We start from the raw sequence: 20,506 nt of genomic DNA on the forward strand, positions 1-20,506 counted from the left end.
CTCATGTGGTTCTTGCCCGTCTGGTCTTCACTGTCTCTCTGCAAACCATCCGCATGCCTTTGCCAGGTGATTCTCCGGAAAGCAGTGCTCTGAGATGCCGCTGCTCCGGAACGCCATACCTACCTCAGCAGCCTGGCTACCGAGTCTGGGGAATGGAGCTCCCCTTTGGCCAGATGGGGGTCTCCTGAGTCCCCGGGGAGGGAGTTTGCGCCAGGCTCTAGCACCTCCATGTCTGCCTGGTGTCTGCCCAGCCCAGCCTGGCCCAGAAAGTTCTTTGGCTTTGCAGAGTGAGTGCCTGTGATTTATGAGCCTCTTCAAATGCCCTTTCGTGGAACAAGTGTCTCTGGCCACATCAAAGGGACCCCCTCTTCCTCTGAGCCCGTGAGCACTTACTGTCTCTCCTCCTCTTCGGTCACCAGCAGCTCTGCTCCCGACTCTCAAACTTAGATTTGGGGCTGTGTGTGCTGCACATCCCCTGTCTAGGCTCTCAGCACCTTTAGGACAGCAATGGTGTCCTAGAGGGAGCAGAGGGGAAGAAAAACCACCATGACTGGTAGTGTTTGGGGCATTTTAAATACTTATTTAATCCTTATGACTCAAAAAGTTGGAAATTATTATTTCCATTGGGCTGATGAGGAAACTGGTGTTCAAAGAGGTCAATGGCCAAAGGCCTAGCCGATTAAGAGGAATAGAACCTTGTCTATTTGACTCCAAAGCCCATAAATGGTTAGGAGTGTATCTGCTGGATTCAGCTGCTGGAGCCTGTGAACCAGAGTCTTTACAGCCTCAGGCAAAGGACGGACTGCGTGTCTCTAAGCCTCGTCTATGAGACGAGACAAAGAATAGCACCTACCTCACAGGCACCATAGAGATCATATACTGGCTTCAGGGTGGTACCTGATGTGCTGTCGTTGCTCAGTGTGTGTGAGAGGTGAAGGCTATGGTTCCTCGTACTACTGTGACTGCCGTCACAGCCATGACCTCAATCCCAGCAGTATGCCGCCACGACAGCCTCACTGCCTGCAAAGCCCCTTCAGGGTGTCCTCTGTGCCGTGGTGCTTATCAGGTATCCCCCGCTTGGGCATGCGCCAGACACTTAGACTGCCAGTGTGCATTTCCAGAAAAGTCCACGTGATGCCTTTGACGTGTCTCTGGCAGAGGGTCTTCTGCCAGTCACATCTGTCTTAGTCCCACATTCCTGTAAGCCATCCGACCCCCCTCTCTTTCCAGTTTGTTCTGAAAGTGAGTCTGAGCCTGAAGCTAACCAACAGATGGACAACTTGTACCTGAAAGCCCTGGAGGGTTTCATTGCCGTCGTGACCCAAGATGGCGACATGATCTTTCTATCGGAAAACATCAGCAAGTTCATGGGACTCACACAGGTGACATCCTCCTCTGGCTCTTTCAGAAAGGGAAAATGTTTCCATTTGGGAGTAAACATGAGTGGAGGGTTCTGGTCACATTTCTCCTGACCTCTCCCTGCCTGGGCCCACCCTGTTTCTCTCTGACCTCAGGCTACAAGCCTCAGGAATGCAGTCCCAGCCTCTGGTGTTGGGACAGGCCTTGCTGGTAGACAGCTCTGCCCGCTAGATTAACAAAGCAGCCCTTAGGAATCAAGCCTCTGTCAGCAGCAGCAGTCCTTTGTTCGGTCCGTATGTCTGTGGACAGCTCTGGTTTGGGATGCAAAAGACTTACTTCAGTCTGCTCCCCATCTCCCAGCCTGGAAGGTGGCTCAGCTGCCTCCTGGAGACTTCTGCCCCAGCGGGAATAATGAAGCCCAACCTTGTTTTTGGAACAGGTGGAGCTCACAGGACACAGTATCTTTGACTTCACTCATCCCTGTGACCATGAGGAGATTCGTGAGAACCTGAGTCTCAAAAGTGGTAAAGTATTCTTGCTGTGTGTTTCCTTCCCTCATACACCACCTCGGAAGGGGCTCTGCATTCCCTTTGTCTATAAACATAGGGTTGATGATCAGAGTCCTCATGATCAAGAAAATAATTGGTGTCCATAAAAGATCCAGCAGAACTTGTGGCATGAGATGGAAGGCCCCGGAAGGACTTGTACTCAGAACTGTCCACCTGGCCCTTAATGGTGCCCGATGCCATGCTAGGAAGGCAGTCCTCTGGGTTAGGTCTCAACACCTGAGAGGCCAGCGTCTCTGCCAAGTGGCATCACCCAAACCAGTACACTCATCTGTGCCCAAATGTTCACGAAACTGATTGCTCTTGTCTATCATTGTGTAAAAAACCACCCAAAACATGGTGGCCTAAACGATCATTTTATTACCCATCATGATTCTATGGGTTCTGTGGGAGGTTCTTCTGTTCCAAGTGATATCAGCAAGGCTGCCATTGTCTGGGGACCGTACGAAGTGGAATGACCACGATGGCTCCCCAGCACCTTTGGGACCTTAAGGCCCATAGTTAGAGGCTGGGACTCTGCTGCTGGTGGGGCTGGATCTCCCTCTCACTCCATGGAGTCCCAGAGCCCCTCCCTGTCTAGGCCTCTGACACATCCACTCAGGGCTCCCAAAGTGCAAAAGTAGAGGCTGCTAGACTCTCCGAAGGCTGAGTCCGGAGACTGGCCCAGCATCCCTTTGCCTCTTTCTGTTGTTAAGAGGGAGTTATAAGCCAACTCCTGCTCAGAGTAGGAGGGAAGTACACAAGGTGATGATTACCAGGAGGCACATGTGACTCACTGGGGACACCTTTGGAACCTAGATACCCTGGGAGCCAAGGAATGAATCTGGTCTCCTGGTGATAACACCCACAGCAGGATAAGACCCACAACTGGTGATAAGACCCACAACAGTTTTTGATGGAGAAGATATTGACGAGATCTCATACACTATACCCTACCTGTTGCGGGGGGCCGGGGATTGGTGGGGGGTATCCAGCAGATGATCGTGGATGGGAGGGCCACATAAACAGAAAGCACTTTGCAATGACCGTTGGAGCTGTTGCAGCCATCTCTTGTCTCTGGGGACCTTCAGGCAAATGCACGGATGAGGATATTGTCAAGTGGACTGAGGCTTTGAGAGGAAGAGGGACTCAGTGACCTTCATGGTCCCTTCTGAACCAGAGAGTCCAGCATGGTCCTGAGCACATCACGCCCATGTCTGTCCATCTCCTTTACCATCTCTCACCTGTCGCTACTGGGGGGCGCATGCTTGTCCGGCCTGAATGGCGGAGGCCACGGCACCAAGCCTGCAAGGCCCAGCTTTCGTTCGCACACGCGCTGCTGAACACAGGTGCTTCCAGCCTTGGGACAGACTGAACTCACAAAGAGCAGCATGACAGCCCCCGCCCCACCTGGAGCTCTTACACAGCCCCTCTGCTCTCCTGCCTCGAGGCCTCAGGCCACCTGGCTCCTAGAGTACAGTCCACAGGGCTGTTCATGGCTTCTCTGTGCTTCCAAGAAATCTCATCTCTTATGTGAGGCAGGGGTCATCAGACTTTCTGCATGTCTTCCTAAAGCATGTGCTGGAAACCTACAAAAATCAGGAAGTCTCCTCTTCTGTACTCCATAAATTCTTCAGCCCTTTGGTTCTCAGTCTGAGTTCAGCCACTGTCCCAGTCTCAGTCCGAACATGAGACCTGAACCAGGTCACTGCGTTGCCCTGTTCCTCAGAAGCTCTCCTTTTAGATGAGTGGTATTGGACCAGGCAAAGTCTAGGACCTTCCAGCTCTCAAGTTCTATGATTCATAGCCGATTCTACTATATTTGTCTGAGTAGAACGTTAGGTCTCTTGGTCTGTGTGTCAAGGACTCGGGATCAAACTCCATGAATCAGCCAATCCTCATTGAAGGCACCGGCCTGACTGGACTCATGATCTGGAAGCAAAGGGTTAGTGTGAACACCGAGAGGAAGATAAGACCATGAGCCAGATTGTAGAAAGGCTTTGAAGGCTGGATGGAAGGCCTCAAACTTTATCCTGTAGACAGACGGGAGCTTTTGAAAAGTTTTTGAGCAGGGTTGGGGTAATCCGACTGAAGCGATGTTTAGAAAGATTCATCAACTGACAGAATGGGGAGAATCCAGAGGTTAGCAAGTTAGGCCACAATAGTAACCCATGCCATAGCCACAAATGAGTATCACTAGCCCAGTTACTCCCAGCACCTGAACTGGTCATCAGGGTAGGTCCAGACCCTAGGATACAAGGATATCTCATGATAGGTAGACCCCACCTGTGAGAATTAAAACTGGAAGGAACATCGTTAAGTTTTGGAGAGATGGTTTTATAGTCATGATGGAAGAATGTTCTTTCTTTAAAATTTAAAAAAAAAAAGATTCATTTTCTCACTTTCATTGTGTTATTTGGTAGGCTCTCCTCTAGAGATGTTTGGGACAGATTCAGAAATGCCAAAGTTCATTTGACACAGCTTTTTAGGGATACATATGTCAAATAAATCATGGCCCTCTAGAGGTTTATGGAGGGGTGTGACTGTTTGGGGTGGAGAAAAGGCTCTGGCTTGTTCTGTGATGCTGGCCAAGGGGGCAGGAGTGTACCTCGGAAGGTCCAGGCTGGAGATGGTGGTGGTGGAGGCAGAGTCTAGGCGTGGACAATGGGGACTCTACTGCGTTGGTCACTCTGTTTTACGGAAAGTGGGAAAAGCTCTGAGTGAGCAGGCATTGGGAGACCCATCAGGAAAGAGGCTGTGTCATTTGTCTCGGTGATTTATTTAATTCTAGCCGAGTAAGGCTCTGATCCATGTTGAGTTCATCCTCAGAGTGAACTTGCTCACCAGACCCAGGAGGCTTGGACCAGCGGTCTCTCTTGAGCCTTGACACGTATCACTTTAGGGAAAAGCTGACACGCAGTGTCCCCAGTGCAGCTGTGGTGGGTCGAAGACTGGGTACTAACTGAAGGATTATGTTCATGATGGACAGGCCTAAAGATGAAACAGGGGTGTTGAGAGACCTTTCTAATCTGAGAGGGTCATCCCCATGAGGGGATGGTGGTCTCACCCAGACTGTCCCTTGGACTTCCTGTGAAGGAACATGGGCCTGCCACACGAGCGCTGTGCCCAGATTATGGCCTCTAGGCCCTCATTGCCTTGCCGCTGTCAAGTGAGCACTGGCGATGTACTAGATGCAGGAGGAAACAAAACAGTGAAACAGCCCTCGAGTTTAGACTCCAGTTGGGGGAACAAGCCGGAAATGAGAAAATATTAGCCCCTAGGCCAAGATCATGGTCAGAATTCATGGCAGGCCACGGGTGCTAAGGGAGCAGAACCATGGGAAATAACAAACCATGCATTCCTCGCAAAGATGGCCCCAGGGCATCTCTGCCGAATGCAAACCTAAAACCACGGTCACCCGGCACCCTCCACCCTTCCCCATGCAGGGTCTGGTTTCGGGAAGAAGAGCAAAGACACATCCACAGAGCGGGACTTTTTCATGAGGATGAAGTGTACCGTCACCAGCAGAGGTCGGACCGTCAACCTCAAGTCAGCCACCTGGAAGGTAGGACGACATCAGGCCCGGGTTGGAGTCCCCTCCCCCCGCCCCCACCCCGAGACCACTCTCTTTGGCCCCGTGTCTGACCCTCTGTGGCCCCGTGTCTGACCCTCTGTGGCTGGTCTCCAGGTCTTGCACTGCACTGGCCAGGTGAAGGTATACAGCAGCTGCCCCCCTCATGGCGGTCTCTGCAGCTACAAGGAGCCCCTCCTGTCCTGCCTCATCCTCATGTGCGAGCCCATCCAACACCCGTCACACATGGACATCCCCTTGGACAGCAAGACCTTCCTCAGCCGCCACAGCATGGACATGAAGTTCACCTACTGTGACGACAGGTGGGGGCCCGGGAGTGTGTGTGCCATGGCCGGGCTGTCTTTCCTACCTGTGTGTGTGTGCGTGTGTGCGTGTGTGTGTGTATGTGTGTGTGGTTGTGCCTGGGGGGGACGGTATGCGTCTGGGGTATGGATATTGCATCGCTGGGTACAAGTCTCTGGACGTGTGTCACTGTGTCATCCCATCGGTGCAGCTGCGGGGCTCCTGGAGCCATATTTGGTGGCTCCCCATGGAGGCAACGTCAGGGGCTGATGCCAGAGCAGTTCTGCTGTGTGGCTCATTGCTCATTGTTGTGGTGTGTGCATAGTCTCTCACATACGTGTCAGGCTCCTGAGGAAATTTCCAGGAATGCTCCTGGGAATGGAGACCGGCGTCTAGCAATGTCCCTCAGCACTGGCAACTCAGAGGCTGGCTGGGACCTTCAGGGTCTGGCCTGGAAACTGGCCCACAGTGGTGTGGCTTCTACTGTTGTCTTTCGTTGTCCCTCAGCCTTTGCTCCTTCTGTATCTTCTCCATCCCAGCTGCTACTTAGCCTAATTTTGAAGGCTTTTTGATGAAGGGAGCCAAGCTAGACTCTAAGCCCCCATAGCAGGCCCCACTGGAAATTCTCCCACGGGAGAGTGACGTGCTTCTGAGTATCAGCTCTGGCGAGATGACCTAGGCTCAGGCTCCACAGGAAGTGTTTGGTTTGAGTGGTTTTTCTCACTACAAGTTGTTCTTTATTACAAAGCTGTAGAAAAAGCAGCTAAGACTGCATATGTCCCTTCTCAGAACTGGCCTCCCCTCGAGGCAAAGTCAAAGGACTTTGTGGAAGGATCCTTGAGTCATTCCTGTCCCCCTATTTTGGCCACCATCGTGCTGGGGCCCAGGCTCTTGGAGGCAGCAGCTCATTCTCTAAGTAGAAGGAGGTGCTGTAACCTCAGAGGGAGACAATGTCACATATGAAGACTTTTGTCCTGGAACTCTGACCCAGTCAGCATTGATTATAGTGCTTAATAGTGTTGTTATTGGGATCAGGATGCAGACTGGAGATAAAGATTGTCCCAAAGGCAGGCTCTAGAGAAATCCATCCTGTGTGTAAGGTCGTTTCTCAGATGGAGGCTCTGCGTTCAAATGAACCCTGTGGGCAGAAGACTTCTGTAATGTGCACCCCTCTCTAGGCTGTCGAGATGGCATGGGAAATCCCAGCACGTGGCCCACAGGGCTGGCTCAAGGATGGGGCGCTGCTGTGGATGCCTTCACCATCCAGCCCAGAGCAGTGGCTGTGGTGCTGGACCCCACTTAAGCTTCCCCCTTGTGTGACCCCACAAGACTTGGGAAGACCCTGCAGCCTGAGAAATAATGTATCATCTCTAGCTAATAGAAGACAGGGATTTTTTTTTTTTTTTTAAGCTTAAGACTTTGATCCTTATTAAAGGGAAGAAAAAAAAATTTCTGGAAAGAGTAATCGGAGGTTGTCCTCCATTCATTACCTTGCTTTGAATGAGTTTCGGGTCATTTCCCAAAAGCAGTGCTGCTTGGGATAGAATAGGGGACAAAAACAGGAGGAACTGTTCCAACCACGGGGTGAGAGGAAGCGGCCATGGTACGGGGAGACCCACGCGAGGCCTGCCTGCCTTGTCTGGCTCAGGGCTTGTCTGCGGAGTCGATACTGGCACGGAGGAACCTGTGATTTAAGGCTTTGTGACTCAGAGTGTGGAGGGCGATACTGCGTTTCAGAGCTGCTGGACACATTGCATTTTCAGCAGAATCCTGCCTTTCAAGACCTAATTACATGGCCCAGACTCGGAGTTCAGTGGTGCTAGAGGGCTGAACGCAGGGGTGCTTGCATACCCAGAGTGCTGGGCCCCACGAAAGTTGTGTTTAACCGATTAGCAGATTAGTTAACAAGGACACAGACACAGCTTAGGCAGTTTATAAAGTGACTATTTTAAGTCCTTGATCCCTAAGTGCTATTTCTCTATTGCCTTGATGAAGACTGGGATCTTTCTGGTTTGGGTAGCTTGTTTTGTTTTCGCTCTTTCATTAGAATGGGGCAAGGTGTGCACACACAGACGTGCACACATGTGCCCGCCCTCCCTCCCTCCCTCTCTCTCTCTCCCTCTCCCTCCACCCCTCTCTTTCTGTCTCTTTAATACCCCTTCTGAGATCAGTGCTTCAAAAACCAACATTTACATATGATAGCTAATGGGGAGCCCTTTCCACTTTCCATTAAATCTAGGAATTCACTAGATTTGATGACGTCTAACACACATTGCGGGGCGACGATTTTCCACAAGGGGATTACTTTCCCATAAGGCACATGGAAAGAATCTGATGAAAATATAAGGCAACTGGAATCCACAAAATCACTTTTAAAGTCGGGTTAGCACTTTTTCTTCAATGCATGAAGGCCACAGACATAATAAACAAACGAATGAATGAAAGAATGAATAATGCTCCTGGAGAAAAGGGAAGGGAGAATGGAGAGGGGAGGGAGAGAAAACAGAAGAGAGAAAAGCTGGCATCAAATTCCCAGGTTCCCAGAGTGACTGGGAGCCGAAACAAACGGTTTGGGAGAGTCTGGGGTTGAGTCAAGGCACACCGATGGCTCAGAATGCATGTGTCCCACTCCTTTTTAATAAAGGGTCAGAGGACCATATGAGGTCTCGTGATAATTGCCTGAAACAAAGGAAATATTTTAAAAAGCAAATTTTGTGACACTGCACATCTGTCGTGTCCATGTATGTGGTTGACTGCTCTCGACAAGGGGAGCAGTGTGGTGGCGAGGCAAAAGGAGGATGTCCCGGTTATCACTGTGACTGATGGTGAACTGTCCCATTTATGACTCCCACAGAGCCGTTCATCTCCCTTTCCTAAAGTACCGAGCAACCGGTGAATAACCTGTTATTTACTGAGCACGTGCCAGGTGACTAGTTAACCCTGTGTGGGAGACTAGTCTATCCAAGTAGTAAAAGAGCTTTCTCCTGATCTGAGAGTTTAGATATCAAGACACCAGCCGCTTAATGAACCACAGTGGTTGGTGCAAAATAGAGCATTCCGTTCCCTGAAACGCGGGAGAGACGTTATTCCCAAATAGTTTAACTCTAAAATGGGGGTGTTTCCTAACTTCGTGGGGAGGTGCCACCTAGTGGCGAAAGGGGGTCACTGTGAAGGGAGCTAGGCATCAAGGAGGATGGGGCCCGCTCTGTGATTCCCATTATCCCACTGTGATTTTGTCAGTTGTAGACGCCTTCCTGTATCCGAGAAATAAATTATCCAAGCAGATTGTGTCGATAGGATCAGTATCAATAAGGAGAAAATGGTGCCACCGTTAACAGTGAAAATTTCAGGTTAACAAAGAGAGGATCATGTAATTGTTATAGTTAAAGCAGCCGAAGGCAGCCCTGTTTGACCGTTGAATCAAGGCGACATAGGGCATCCTAAAACCAGGAGTTTAATAAACCCAATAAGTTAGGATGCCTATGTTTCAAATTCTGTGGCTTAAATTTATGATGAATTATTTTTATTCAGAGAAGTCGGGAAGAGTACAGATACTAGTGAGAGAAGAGCTGGGCATCACAGAGAAGGTCAGTGGAGAGAATTAGAGCCATGAGTTGTAAGATACATACACATCAAAACACCCGGAAGGCAAGAGTTTTGAAATATGGGAAGAAGATAGGCTAACTTCAGGCAAATTAGTGGTAAACAATTATATACTTTCATTGCATAATGAGATACATTTAATAAATTTTTTTGTACTTTTTTTAGAGGATGGGTGACATCTTAAAAACCAGAGAGACCTTTCAGATTAATACATTACAGATACTTTTCTAGTGTCCTATATAGTATATTCCAAATCTTCTTGCAGAGCTACACATTATTAGCCTCTCCGCACATGTCTTATATGAGAAGGTGTAGTGAATTTCTCTAAATCCCTGAGTCACAAGGAACTTGAAGCACTCTCCCTATGCATCTGTGTCTCCTCCGAACGACGGTGTTCTGAAATCAACCCACGGTTGGGGCACGTATATGAGAGTGCTTATGTATTATCCTGTCTAACCTTCTCCAAATACTCCTAGAAGTGACACCTCTACAAATTCACTTTGCAGTGTATTTCCAGGTGTGATTGGCCTCCTGACTCAAAAATGATTCCTTCTACATGATCTGCTCCTCTCTTGCTGCAATTCAAGGCAAGCTTCTGCTTCCTTGTGTGTGGGTCTTAAGGTGCTACAAGGCAGCTGTGGCATCTGGTGGCACTCACAGCAGGGGCAGTCCAGGGCTGATGAGTCCTGGGCATGAAGTACCTGTAACACACCTGTAACGCATCACCCCAACAAGACGGAAATGGACTGCCCCTGAACTACAGAGCTGGCTGTGTAGGCTTCCCATGCCCACATACCATGTGAGGAAAACACAGGGCTTAAGGACTGTTGTTTAAAGCAAGCAAGATCTGGGTAAAAGTGTATTAAAGCAGAAAGCACTGAAATCTCGATATGATTAAGGAGGGGCCGTGCCGAGGCTTATAAGCACCTATAGAAGCCAGAATGAGGAGATTCAGGCTGTCTGGGAGAGGCCATCGCCAGAAGGCGGGAAGGAAAGAAAGCAGACTTTCAGATAAGCATGGCTAAATAGCAAATGCATTCTCTGGAATACAAATCGGTGGTTAAAAGTCCTTAAAACTTTCATCCTCTTAAGTAATTTACAGTACTCTTCTACCCAACTTGTTTATGTGATGAATTGACTTAGCAAATCCTTTACGGGTGTAGGGAGCAGGGGTAGAAACCGCAGCCAGGTCCCGCTTGCACCATGCTTTGGTGGTCTCCCGGGAACGGGGGCTAGCCGTCATAGCTAGGCCTTCACTGGACTCTCTCTGCCCCTTGATGCAAGGGCATGGACACTGTAGCTGAGGGAACCGTTTCCTTCCCGGCACTCAGGCGCAGGGAATCCATGCTGAAAAGAGCCTCTGAGCATTTAAGGGTAAAAAACAGTTTCAGGACAATAAGTAACTGTCCTTTTACGTTATGAAGACATCTCTAACATGCTGAAGTCGGAAGCCCAGTGGTCTGACCCACATATCTACTCAGCGTAACACTTCACAATATAATAACCTTTTTCCTCTATACTTTCTGTTCTCTTTCTCTTCCTTCTCTCTCTGCCTCCAAGGCTACCCGTCATTGTCTACATCTCTCTCCTTACCTCATCCTTCTTCCACTCTTTCTTCCGCTATTCTCGCTTCTGAAATCTGGTAGATGAAGCCCTTTTACATTTCCCACTTCTCAAAAACAGAACAGCCCTACTGAGTTGACTTTAACTTTATGGGTGACCCCAGGCTGATTTTTTTTTTTTTTTCCCAGTGAGTCAGGGCTCTTAATTAGAAAGAAAGAAAAAAAAAATTCCCTGCCCCCGATGGAGAGAGCAGATGAAACTGTGTTATCACAGCCCAGCTCCGCAGGGACTGGGACCCGGGGAAAAGAGCAGGGAAGGCCCTTGTGTGCCAGAGGAGCTGACCCTATAAACAAGCTGGGTTCATTAGCCTCCCCACTGGCGTCTGCGTGCCTGCACATGGAGGCCAATGACCATTAGCTTCAAGTTGGGGTTTCCTGGCTTTGTGAAGTTTGACAACTCGAACGTTCTTCAATTGTGTTTGGGGTGTGTGTATTTCCCAGTTTTTATAGTAGTCTGTTTAAAGGAATGAAGAAGGAGACATTAAATATTTATTTTAGTTGACAAGATAAATGAAGGCCACTCCTGGGAAGCGAGCTGGCGATTCTGAAATCCTGGTTTGTTTGTACACTTCCCAGACATGCCCATTGTGTGCCTTTGAATGCATGGTACAGTAATTAGATTTTTTAAATGGTTTATTATGAGGCTGGTGGTAATAAACATTTACTTTGAACATTTTAAAGATTCTAATCTTGAAAGAAAAGTTCATTGCTTCAGGGAGTGGTACCATATCTTTTCCAGAGCAGCCTCACTTTGGAGGGTCTCTAGAAAATTCTAGCCCTGCTCAGGAACAGAAGCAATGTATCTGGCAAATCGGCAAGCCTGTTAATGGCCAGCTCACTGTCACCAGGGCCTGCTGGTACAATTCCTATTCCCAGGCTTAAGCTTGAAAGGACTAGACCCAACAGGAAAGCCATTCGGTTGTAGAAAAGCGAGGGCCAGCACTGTTCTACCATCTCCGTGCTCTGCCCCAGTCTCTACCTCGCTAAGGGGCCATTGGGCCCTAACCCCAGGATCAGGCTACTGATGAACATGTCTGTTGCTGTAAGTTCAGAGATCTCTTTGCTCCGGGCCAAGTAAGGGGACAGATGCTCCCGGTCTGAGACCAGCAGGCACAAGTGAACTTGCCATTGCACGTGAACTGCTGAAATCTCACTGGAAATCTCCGCTGGGCTAAATCAGCTGAGGCCTAAGCTGCTCGGCCCCTTTGGGCTGCCCCTTGTTTGACAAAGGCTTTCAGCCCTAAGTGTCACTGAGGGAGAGAATTTTTCTCTTCTCTGACCATGCCAACACCAGGCACAGCTTCCAGGATGAAGAAAGGATGGATTAAACATCGTGAGGGGTCCCGCTGAGAGCTGTGTGCGTGCGCCACGCACATGCACACGCACTGACATGCATTGACACAGTTAATCACATTCTAGGAGAGAGAGTAAAGCTTTATTGCCTTAGTGGTGCTGGGGAAGTTAGGGCTCTGGTTGTACCTTGGGTCCTAAGAACAGAGCTGCTAGTCAGCCACTCAAGAATTTACTGAGTACCCACTGTAGGGAAGGCCAAAGAAGAAAGTGGTCCCTATGTTCAGGGATTGGCAGCCTAGAATGTGAGTAATTGTCTTTTACGTGGGTTTGCCTGTTAGGACTTAGTGAGAAGGAGACGTCACTGAGGGCTGGGAGAATCAGAGAAGTCTCTGTGGAGATGGCTGGGCCATGAGCTAGCCTTGTGGTCAAGGGGGGCTTGGAGAAGACGTCAAGGCTCTACAGCAAGAATGGGTTTGCTGGGTGTGGGGAACTCCAAGGGGAGCAGTCTGCCAGGACACAGGATGTAAGACACACACTGCTGGTTAGCCAAAATCACACTGCATGGAAGTTGGGAGACCAGATTCTGGGGGGTCCTGTAAGTTAGATGGACTGTATTTACTCTGGATCACAGTAACAATAGTGGTCACTAGCCGTTGGTAATAGGGAAAGCTGTAGATGCTTAAATGGGGTGGAGCAGGAGGGAAATAGGGTTTCCATCCTATTTTAGAATGATTTATTCTGGCAGACATATGTAGAGACCCTTTGGAGTGGGGAGAGAATAAGAAAAGGAAACCAAGGAGCCCCAGCTTCTGCTGATTTTGTTTTCCCCTCTGTGTTGTTAATTTCCAGTGTGGATACATGATAGGACTCAGAAGTCATACATTCTGAAATAGAGCTCATAATCATAAGAGTACAGCATCACTTCTGACAAGTAAACAAGACAATGAGCCCATTAGAAAAACTGCAGGAGACAGCGAACCTTGCAAGAAATGATATTTAGATGTAATGTGAGAAAGTGGCTAATCTGGTGGTTCTTGGGTGGGGCATCTTTAGTTTAATAATTCTGGTATAGAGAAAAGAGTCCTCAGAGTGTTAAGTGATCCTTCATGGTTCTCTACATTTGTCTGTTTTCTGCCCGTTTCCCATGAAACCAGACATGTTACAGGATGAAGAAAGGGACACTTGGGATGGTCGAGCCCTGTCATTTCAGAGCTGCCCATCTATCAGAGTGTAATGAGGAGGCACATTTCTAATACCTTGATTTTGTATTTCTTCCTCTCAGCACTTCCTGCCCATCCCCATTCCTTGAAATGGGGAGGGGCAGGTAAAGTTCCAAGGTAGGCAAGCCTGATGTCCGATGTCCGAGAAGTACCTGAGGTCACCAGGCAGGACCTGAGGGAGAGTACTCAGACGACTAAAGATCAGACACAGGCAGGGCGGGTTCTCCTGCCCGGGTTCCTCCTCCCTTGCTGCTTACCACACATACAAAGGCCGACTCCACACTCCTCCCCGCAGAGGCCTCACCATTTTCGCTTTTCACTTACATCACCCAGTACTGACATCAGCTTGATCTGGTAACCTGGAGCCCTGGTTTTCATTACTGTTTTGTCCCTGGACTCTCGCGTGGACATCAACTGGACTGTTCCCCCTGGATCTCCCTCTTCGGCCAAAGCTGGGGGGCGGAGGGTATGAGAGCCCCTTCCAGGACTTGCTGGGAGACTAGGTTTATGTGTATCGGCGGCGGACGTAGGGAATCCCGACTTTACAGACACGATTTCAGAAAGTGCGGGAAGAGTGGAGGGAGGTTGGGTGGAGCCACCGCAGCAGGTTGAACACCATGTTTTCTTTATCTTGGATGAACGGGACGACCAGGATGCCTGGAGCGTTTTCATCTGAATGTATGCCTCTGACTTACCTTCTGGATCTAGCTCCTTGAGCCCCTGCCCACATTCATACAGTCTCTCTTCCCACATGATTTTGTTTTGTTTTGTTTTGCTTTTTTAAAAATTCAGGATCACAGAACTGGTTGGTTACCACCCCGAGGAGCTGCTTGGCCGCTCAGCCTATGAGTTCTACCATGCTCTGGACTCAGAGAACATGACCAAAAGTCACCAGAACCGTAAGTTCCTGGAGCACCCTGCGTGGCTTCCTTGTGTCTGTGAAATATGGCCTTGAATGAGGTGTGGCACCAGTGAGACCAGAGAAGACCTGCTTCCATCCTCCACAGAGCCACCATCTTGGGTGGCAGACAAGACCTGTGCCCTCAGGATGGTTAGAAATCCAAGGCTGCCACCAGTCCAGATGACAACTTGATGCAAATTAGAAAAAGGCCCCGTTCTTCTGGGGGGGACACACCCATACCATGGCCCACAGCTTAGAGAGTAGAAGGTGGGCTGAATCTCAGTCCCCACATTCCATTTCCACCCAGCGCCCCATATGGCCAGCAGTTGGCACAGCCCTGTGGGACAGCCCTGTAAAGAAGAGCACAAGAGGACACATGGTCAGCTGGGTCGTGGGCTATAGAAGCAGAAGAGGAGGCCTGGGAAGATTCAAGAAAGGAGAGGACAGAGCTCTTGAGTTGGACCTAGAAGGATGGGGGAGGACGAGGCCCAACAGGTGAAGGTACCAGGGCAGCAACTTCACAGATGCATTGAGGTAGGCCTCGGTTCTCCAACAGCTGGCTTGCTGGGTCAGAGAACTCAGTCGGAGGCTGTCCAGGCAAACAAGTGGTGGCACATGGACACTATGCTTTGCAACTTGAAAGAAACCCGAGTTATGAAAGGATCCTGGAACAGCACTGTCCAGCAGGACTCTCTGCAAGGGAGATGTTCTGCATGGGCACAGTCCATGTGAAGTGTCTAGTGCACCCAAGGAACTGAATGTTGAAAATTTTAATTTTACTTAAATTTCAGTCACTTGACCATGGCTACCCCATGGGACAGGGCAACTCTAGTGCCTTCACTTGGCCATATTCCCAGTGCAGCCTTCCTGTTCACAGGCGATCCAAGATAGTCTCCTTGAATCCATGCAGCCCGTCAACATGCAAAGGACTCTGGGTCGATTCCACTATACTCAGCCCACTGAGGGACATAGACACTTATAGGATTGCTCCCCAACGAAAGAAAAAGGAAGGTTGTTGGCTCTGTGGAACAGGTGGCTCATCTTTTTAGCCTCAATATCTAGCATAGTGTTTGATAAAATGCGGGCACTAAGTCAGTGATAAACCCAAGGCGCACTCATATTTGGGAAAGAATGCTTCAAAATCAGTGCAGACAGAGGTGCCGAGAAGATTCTAGGCGATTAAAAATGGGTAAGGTAAGTCTAACAAGCATGCCGGTGGTCCTGCGGGTCCTGGGCCCACGGGATTAGCTGTGGCTTGGGGTGGCAAGGGAGAAGATGGAGATGCTTCTGTTTGTCCATTGTTTCTCAGTCCATCATCTGTGCTAAGGTTAGGACAGCTGAGTTCAGAGCAGCCCACAGATCAGCAATCCCATAAACTGTATGTGAGCACAGTTCCTGTCCTCTGATGGAGTGAGATCTTCTCTTTCTAATTGGTCTCTCTGCTTTTTCCTCGTGGCTTTGGGGTTTGAGCTGAAAGTACAAGACGGCCCCTTATGATATCTCAGAGAAGTTTTTCACTATGCTGTCTGGCCAAAAACCAACCAAGCCACCAGCCTAGATTCAGCCCCATGCAGGGACCCAGAGAGTGGAGGAGGGAGGTGAAGGCAGCTTCGTGTGCCCGTGGACATGACCCAGCCCGAGCCTCCCCCAGCTTTGAAATTGTAGGATGTGGTTCCAGCCTTCATGCTGGGATTCCCCATGCTTTTCTGTTACACGGTGATTCTCGCTCCCAAAGTTATCCCAACCCTGCGACTCTGGGACCTGGGCTCTGCCCCAACTGACCCACAGATTCCCCAAGGCCTGGCTTTCTGGGTCTTTCCTCCTTTACATGTGAAATGGGAAAAGTCCAGCTTTTTTCCTCAGCCCAGGGTGAAGTCAAAGCAGGGGACAATAGGAAAAGTTTCTGGGAATTCCTGGAGGACAATATTATACTTTGTCTTTGGGGATAGAAGAGCTGAGGCACTACTATCAGAAGGAACAAAAATGATGACTTCTCCCTGGGCAAAGAAAAAGTATTCTCTCTTTCTTCATAAAAAATCTTTGACCCTTGGGAGGGAGGTTGTAAGAGGGGGGTGGGGTTATGGACATTGGGGAGGGTATGTGCTATGGTGAGTGCTGTGAAGTGTGTAAACCTGGCGATTCACAGACCTGTACCCCTGGGGATAAAAATACATTATATGTTTATAAAAAATAAATTAATTTAAAAAAATCTTTGACCCTTAAAACAGAGCTGGGATAAAAATTGGTCTTATCAGTTTTGTGCTGACTCTGGCGGAAATATGGCGCTTTTTATTGAATCCGTACATTGAAGTATTAGGCACACTTAAAGGTAATTCACAACCCAAAGAGAAATCAGGCTCCCTTTTTCCCCTGATGGAGCCATGTAAAGCTGCCCAGAGCTCCGTGGCCCCACGCCCAGCCAGCAAACCCAAATCCAGCAAGGGGAAGTCTGTGTGGCTTGGAAATTGGATTACTGACAGCTAAAACAGAAAGCATCTATTTCTGTCTCTCTGCCTGTGTGTGTGTGTGTGTGTGTGTGTGTGTGTGTGGTTGGGTTTGTGCAAATAAAGTACCACAGAGTCACACTACTGTGGCAGGATAGTTGGAGGCTGGGTCAGGTTTATACACCAGCATCCTGAGTTTCCACGTGAATGTGTGTTTTAGCCTGTGAACGTTTACTGTCGAAATGACTGGGGAAGCTCTGTCCTCAAAGCAGATTTAGATAATTGAAAACCATCATTTCCAAATGGATTAGTAATTTATACGTCGTTACTGTCGGTGGTAGGGGCTGGGGGGGGGGCGCTTTCTCTTTGTTGTGTGAGGACATTATGTGCTCTTAGGAAAACAAGATTAAAGGCTATAAACGGCCTATCTCCCAAGGAGCAGGCCCCTCACCAAGGCTGGCGTTAATGAACAGATGGGTAGAAAGCAGGCGTAATTATACTGTGCTGGCAGAACAGGTCCTCGCCTGCAATCACTAGAAATGCAGTTAAGACCTTTGCTTGCTGCACTGCTTAATCAAAAAGAATAGGAGCCCTGAACTCTGTCTGCATTAAGATCCGTCTAAATAAGTTAACTCCAGGCACTTGAAATTGTGCAAGAATCGTTTCTCTGCAGGAAGGGAGCCTCAGTGGGGCACCTGAGGGGCCCTGGGGAGGACAGCAGTGGCCCACGACGATGCAGGACCACAGCCACAGCAAGTGGAGGCTTCCCAGTGAATGGCGGCGTGGGGGTCGTAGCCAGAGAGTGAGGGGCCGGGAGTGCTGTTCTCCTGCTCCGTTGTCCTACCTCGTGTTAAGCAGGTCACAGTCCCCCTGACCTTATTCCTTCCTGTCCAAAGAAGGCGATATCTATCCTCTCTGCGCCCCAGAATTATGGTCCAAAAGACTAGACTAGGGTGATGTGCCACTTTGGAAAAGGATGTCACAGCTTCTTACAAAGGAAGCATGTACTTAGCCACTGACCTGGCCATTGTCCCCCTAGCTGCACCCACCGTATGTGTCCATACAAAGATGTGTACACCAGTGTTTATAGCAGCGGTATTCACAATAACCAAAAAAACTGAAAACAACTTAAACATCCATCTACAGGTGAATGGATAAACCAATTATGGTACCTCCATACAGTGGAACACAGCTCAGCAATAAAAAGGAGCAAAGCCCGAGTCCTGGCAGCACCCGAGGAATCTGGAACACATGCTGAGGGAAAAGAAGCCAGACACAAAAGAGTACATACTCTTGTATGAGGCCACTTACATGCAGATGGAGAGAAGAGCGCCATATAGTGGCAGACAACAGATCAGGGGGAGCCTGGGACCAGGGGTGGCCATGAGGATGGAGCAGCAGGAGGCCTAAGGAATTCAGAGGTGGCGGACTGAGGGCCAAGTGGTTTACCTTGGATTGTGGTGACAGTCCCATGCACTTTGTCAGAATGCATTGGACTGTGCACCTCAAGTGGTTGCATTTTTAAATTGAAGGTAAACTAAACCTCACTGAAGTTGATTTTTTTTTTTAAGATTTTATTTATTTGACAGATCACAAGTAGGCAGAGAGGCAGAGAGAGGGGGGGAAGCAGGCTCCCTGCTGAGCAGAGAGTCCGATGCGGGGCTCGATCCCAGGACCTTGGGATCATGACCTGAGCCGAAGGCAGAGGCTTAACCCACTGAGCCACCCAGGCGCCCCTGAAGTTGATTTTTATAAAAGGAAAACCAAACCACGAAAGCTTAGGTCGGGAGTCTGACATGTAGACTGTGAGCCCATCTACTGTTTCCACTGAGGGGCCCTTTCAGCAAACTACCGTGGAGTTCCCGGCCTCAGTTTCTTTAGAGGTAAAACAGGAATCACGAGAGACCTTTCACGGTGTCATTGCGAATTACACAAGCTGTTGGGGACGCTGATCCTTGCGGACGACTTAGGTGCCAGGCAGTTGTAACCGCTGTGCAGCAGTGAGCTCATCTTGAGACAGTGTCGAACACTGCAAAGCACTGCACACAAGTAAGTTACTACTCGGGCACCTCGGTGCTTGTTCAATTTTTGAAGTGGGTAAAACGTGCCCCGAAAAACATAAAGGGCCACAAGTGGCATCAGTAGGAACCAAGCGGCCATCCTTAGCCTCCCAAGCCTAGTGAACAGGGAGGTGGCCCCTGCACCCACCAGGAGAATGGAGTGCAAATCTGTGTTCACCAAGAGTCTGGATACTCTCCCGTGGGACCCCTCACAACGTTCTCTATGGCCCCAGGGAAGAGGGGGCTTTTCCTCTATGGCCGTTATCCAGGACGTTCCATCAACGGGTCTGCACGGGATCAGCCAGCCAGGCAGACCTGGTCCTCGGCGTGAACAGCTGCTCTACGCTGGCTCACTAGGAACGTCGTTCTCGTCATCACTGTTCTTTTTATCAGCATCTCACTTTGCAGATGAGGAAACCAAAACTAAGAGGGATTGTTCCTTCCCCAGAGCCCCCAAGCTAGCAAGATTTTCTAACACCCTCATCATGCCTCTTCCCATTCTCTGTGATTGGAGGAGCTCGGAGCTAGGATTCTGAAGAATGAATTCCCAAGGAATGAAAGAAGATGGACTGTTCAGAAAACTACCAGAAATTCTAACATTGGTAGACTTTAAAGAGATTTATTAATTCCTGTTTAATGGGAGTAGATGAAGCCTTCTGGACTGGGCCATGTGGGACACCGTCCCAGTGCTTTCCTACAGTAAATGTTAAATGAGCGTTTAATATAATTTAGAAGAGGAAAGAAGTCACGTGGAGGTCCTTGTGTCTCTGTGCGCAGTCTTGTCTGTTTCCCCGTAGACTACCCTCCCTGTGAGGTCTAACTCCCCAGCCTCCCTGACCTCAGGCTCCGTTTCTCCTCCCCTAGTGTGCACCAAAGGGCAGGTGGTGAGCGGCCAATACCGGATGCTTGCGAAGCACGGGGGCTATGTGTGGCTGGAGACCCAGGGGACAGTCATCTACAACCCTCGGAACCTGCAGCCCCAGTGCATCATGTGTGTGAACTACGTCCTGAGGTGAGCACGTTAGGGCCGTGGGGCAGGCTGTGCGGGGCACCTGAGCTCCCCAGACCGAGGGCAGCAGGCCAAGAGGACACACACCTACCCAACCCCGGGCACTGCCTCTGCGAGCTCTTTGTGCCAATCCTTGGGACCCAGAGGATTTTTTTTTTTTTAATTTTTAATTTTTAATTTTTTATAAACATATATTTATATCCCCAGGGCTACAGGTCTGTGAATTACCAGGTTTACGCACTTCACAGCACTCACCATAACACATACCCTCCCCAATGTCCATAACCCCACCCCCCCTTCCAACCCCCCTCCCCCCAGCAACCCTCAGTTTGTTTTGTGAGATTAAGAGTCACTTATGGTTTGGGGACCCAGAGTATTTTCATGGCTGTCTCAGGGACTATAGGATACCTGGGGTGGCCCTTCCTGGTGACCTTTTTTTTTTTTTTTGGTCTCCCCCTATCTGTCATCTGTGTCATGCCTCTGACCCACATGGGGAGGCAGATAGCATAGTTGTCACTTAGTATTTTTTGAATGGGGAACAAGGAAAGAGATACTGCTCAGGATTTCTGGGAGAAG

General features: G+C 49.4%; 1 protein-coding gene across 1 annotated transcript in view; it reads left to right on the forward strand.

Moving 5' to 3' along the window:
- EPAS1 (endothelial PAS domain protein 1) overlaps positions 1–20,506 on the forward strand; it is an 82,942-nt gene that overhangs the window by 53,902 nt on the left and 8,534 nt on the right. Inside the window, exons 3-8 of the mRNA XM_032840429.1 lie at positions 1,231–1,382; positions 1,799–1,883; positions 5,351–5,469; positions 5,593–5,798; positions 14,309–14,415; positions 19,786–19,933. Coding sequence (XP_032696320.1) covers positions 1,231–1,382; positions 1,799–1,883; positions 5,351–5,469; positions 5,593–5,798; positions 14,309–14,415; positions 19,786–19,933 — 817 coding nt within the window. The remainder of the gene's footprint in view (positions 1–1,230; positions 1,383–1,798; positions 1,884–5,350; positions 5,470–5,592; positions 5,799–14,308; positions 14,416–19,785; positions 19,934–20,506) is intronic.

Source organism: Lontra canadensis, unplaced genomic scaffold (genome assembly GCF_010015895.1).
Source record: "Lontra canadensis isolate GAN:19392208 unplaced genomic scaffold, GSC_riverotter_1.0 scaffold112, whole genome shotgun sequence".
Taxonomy (NCBI): Eukaryota; Metazoa; Chordata; class Mammalia; order Carnivora; family Mustelidae; genus Lontra; species Lontra canadensis.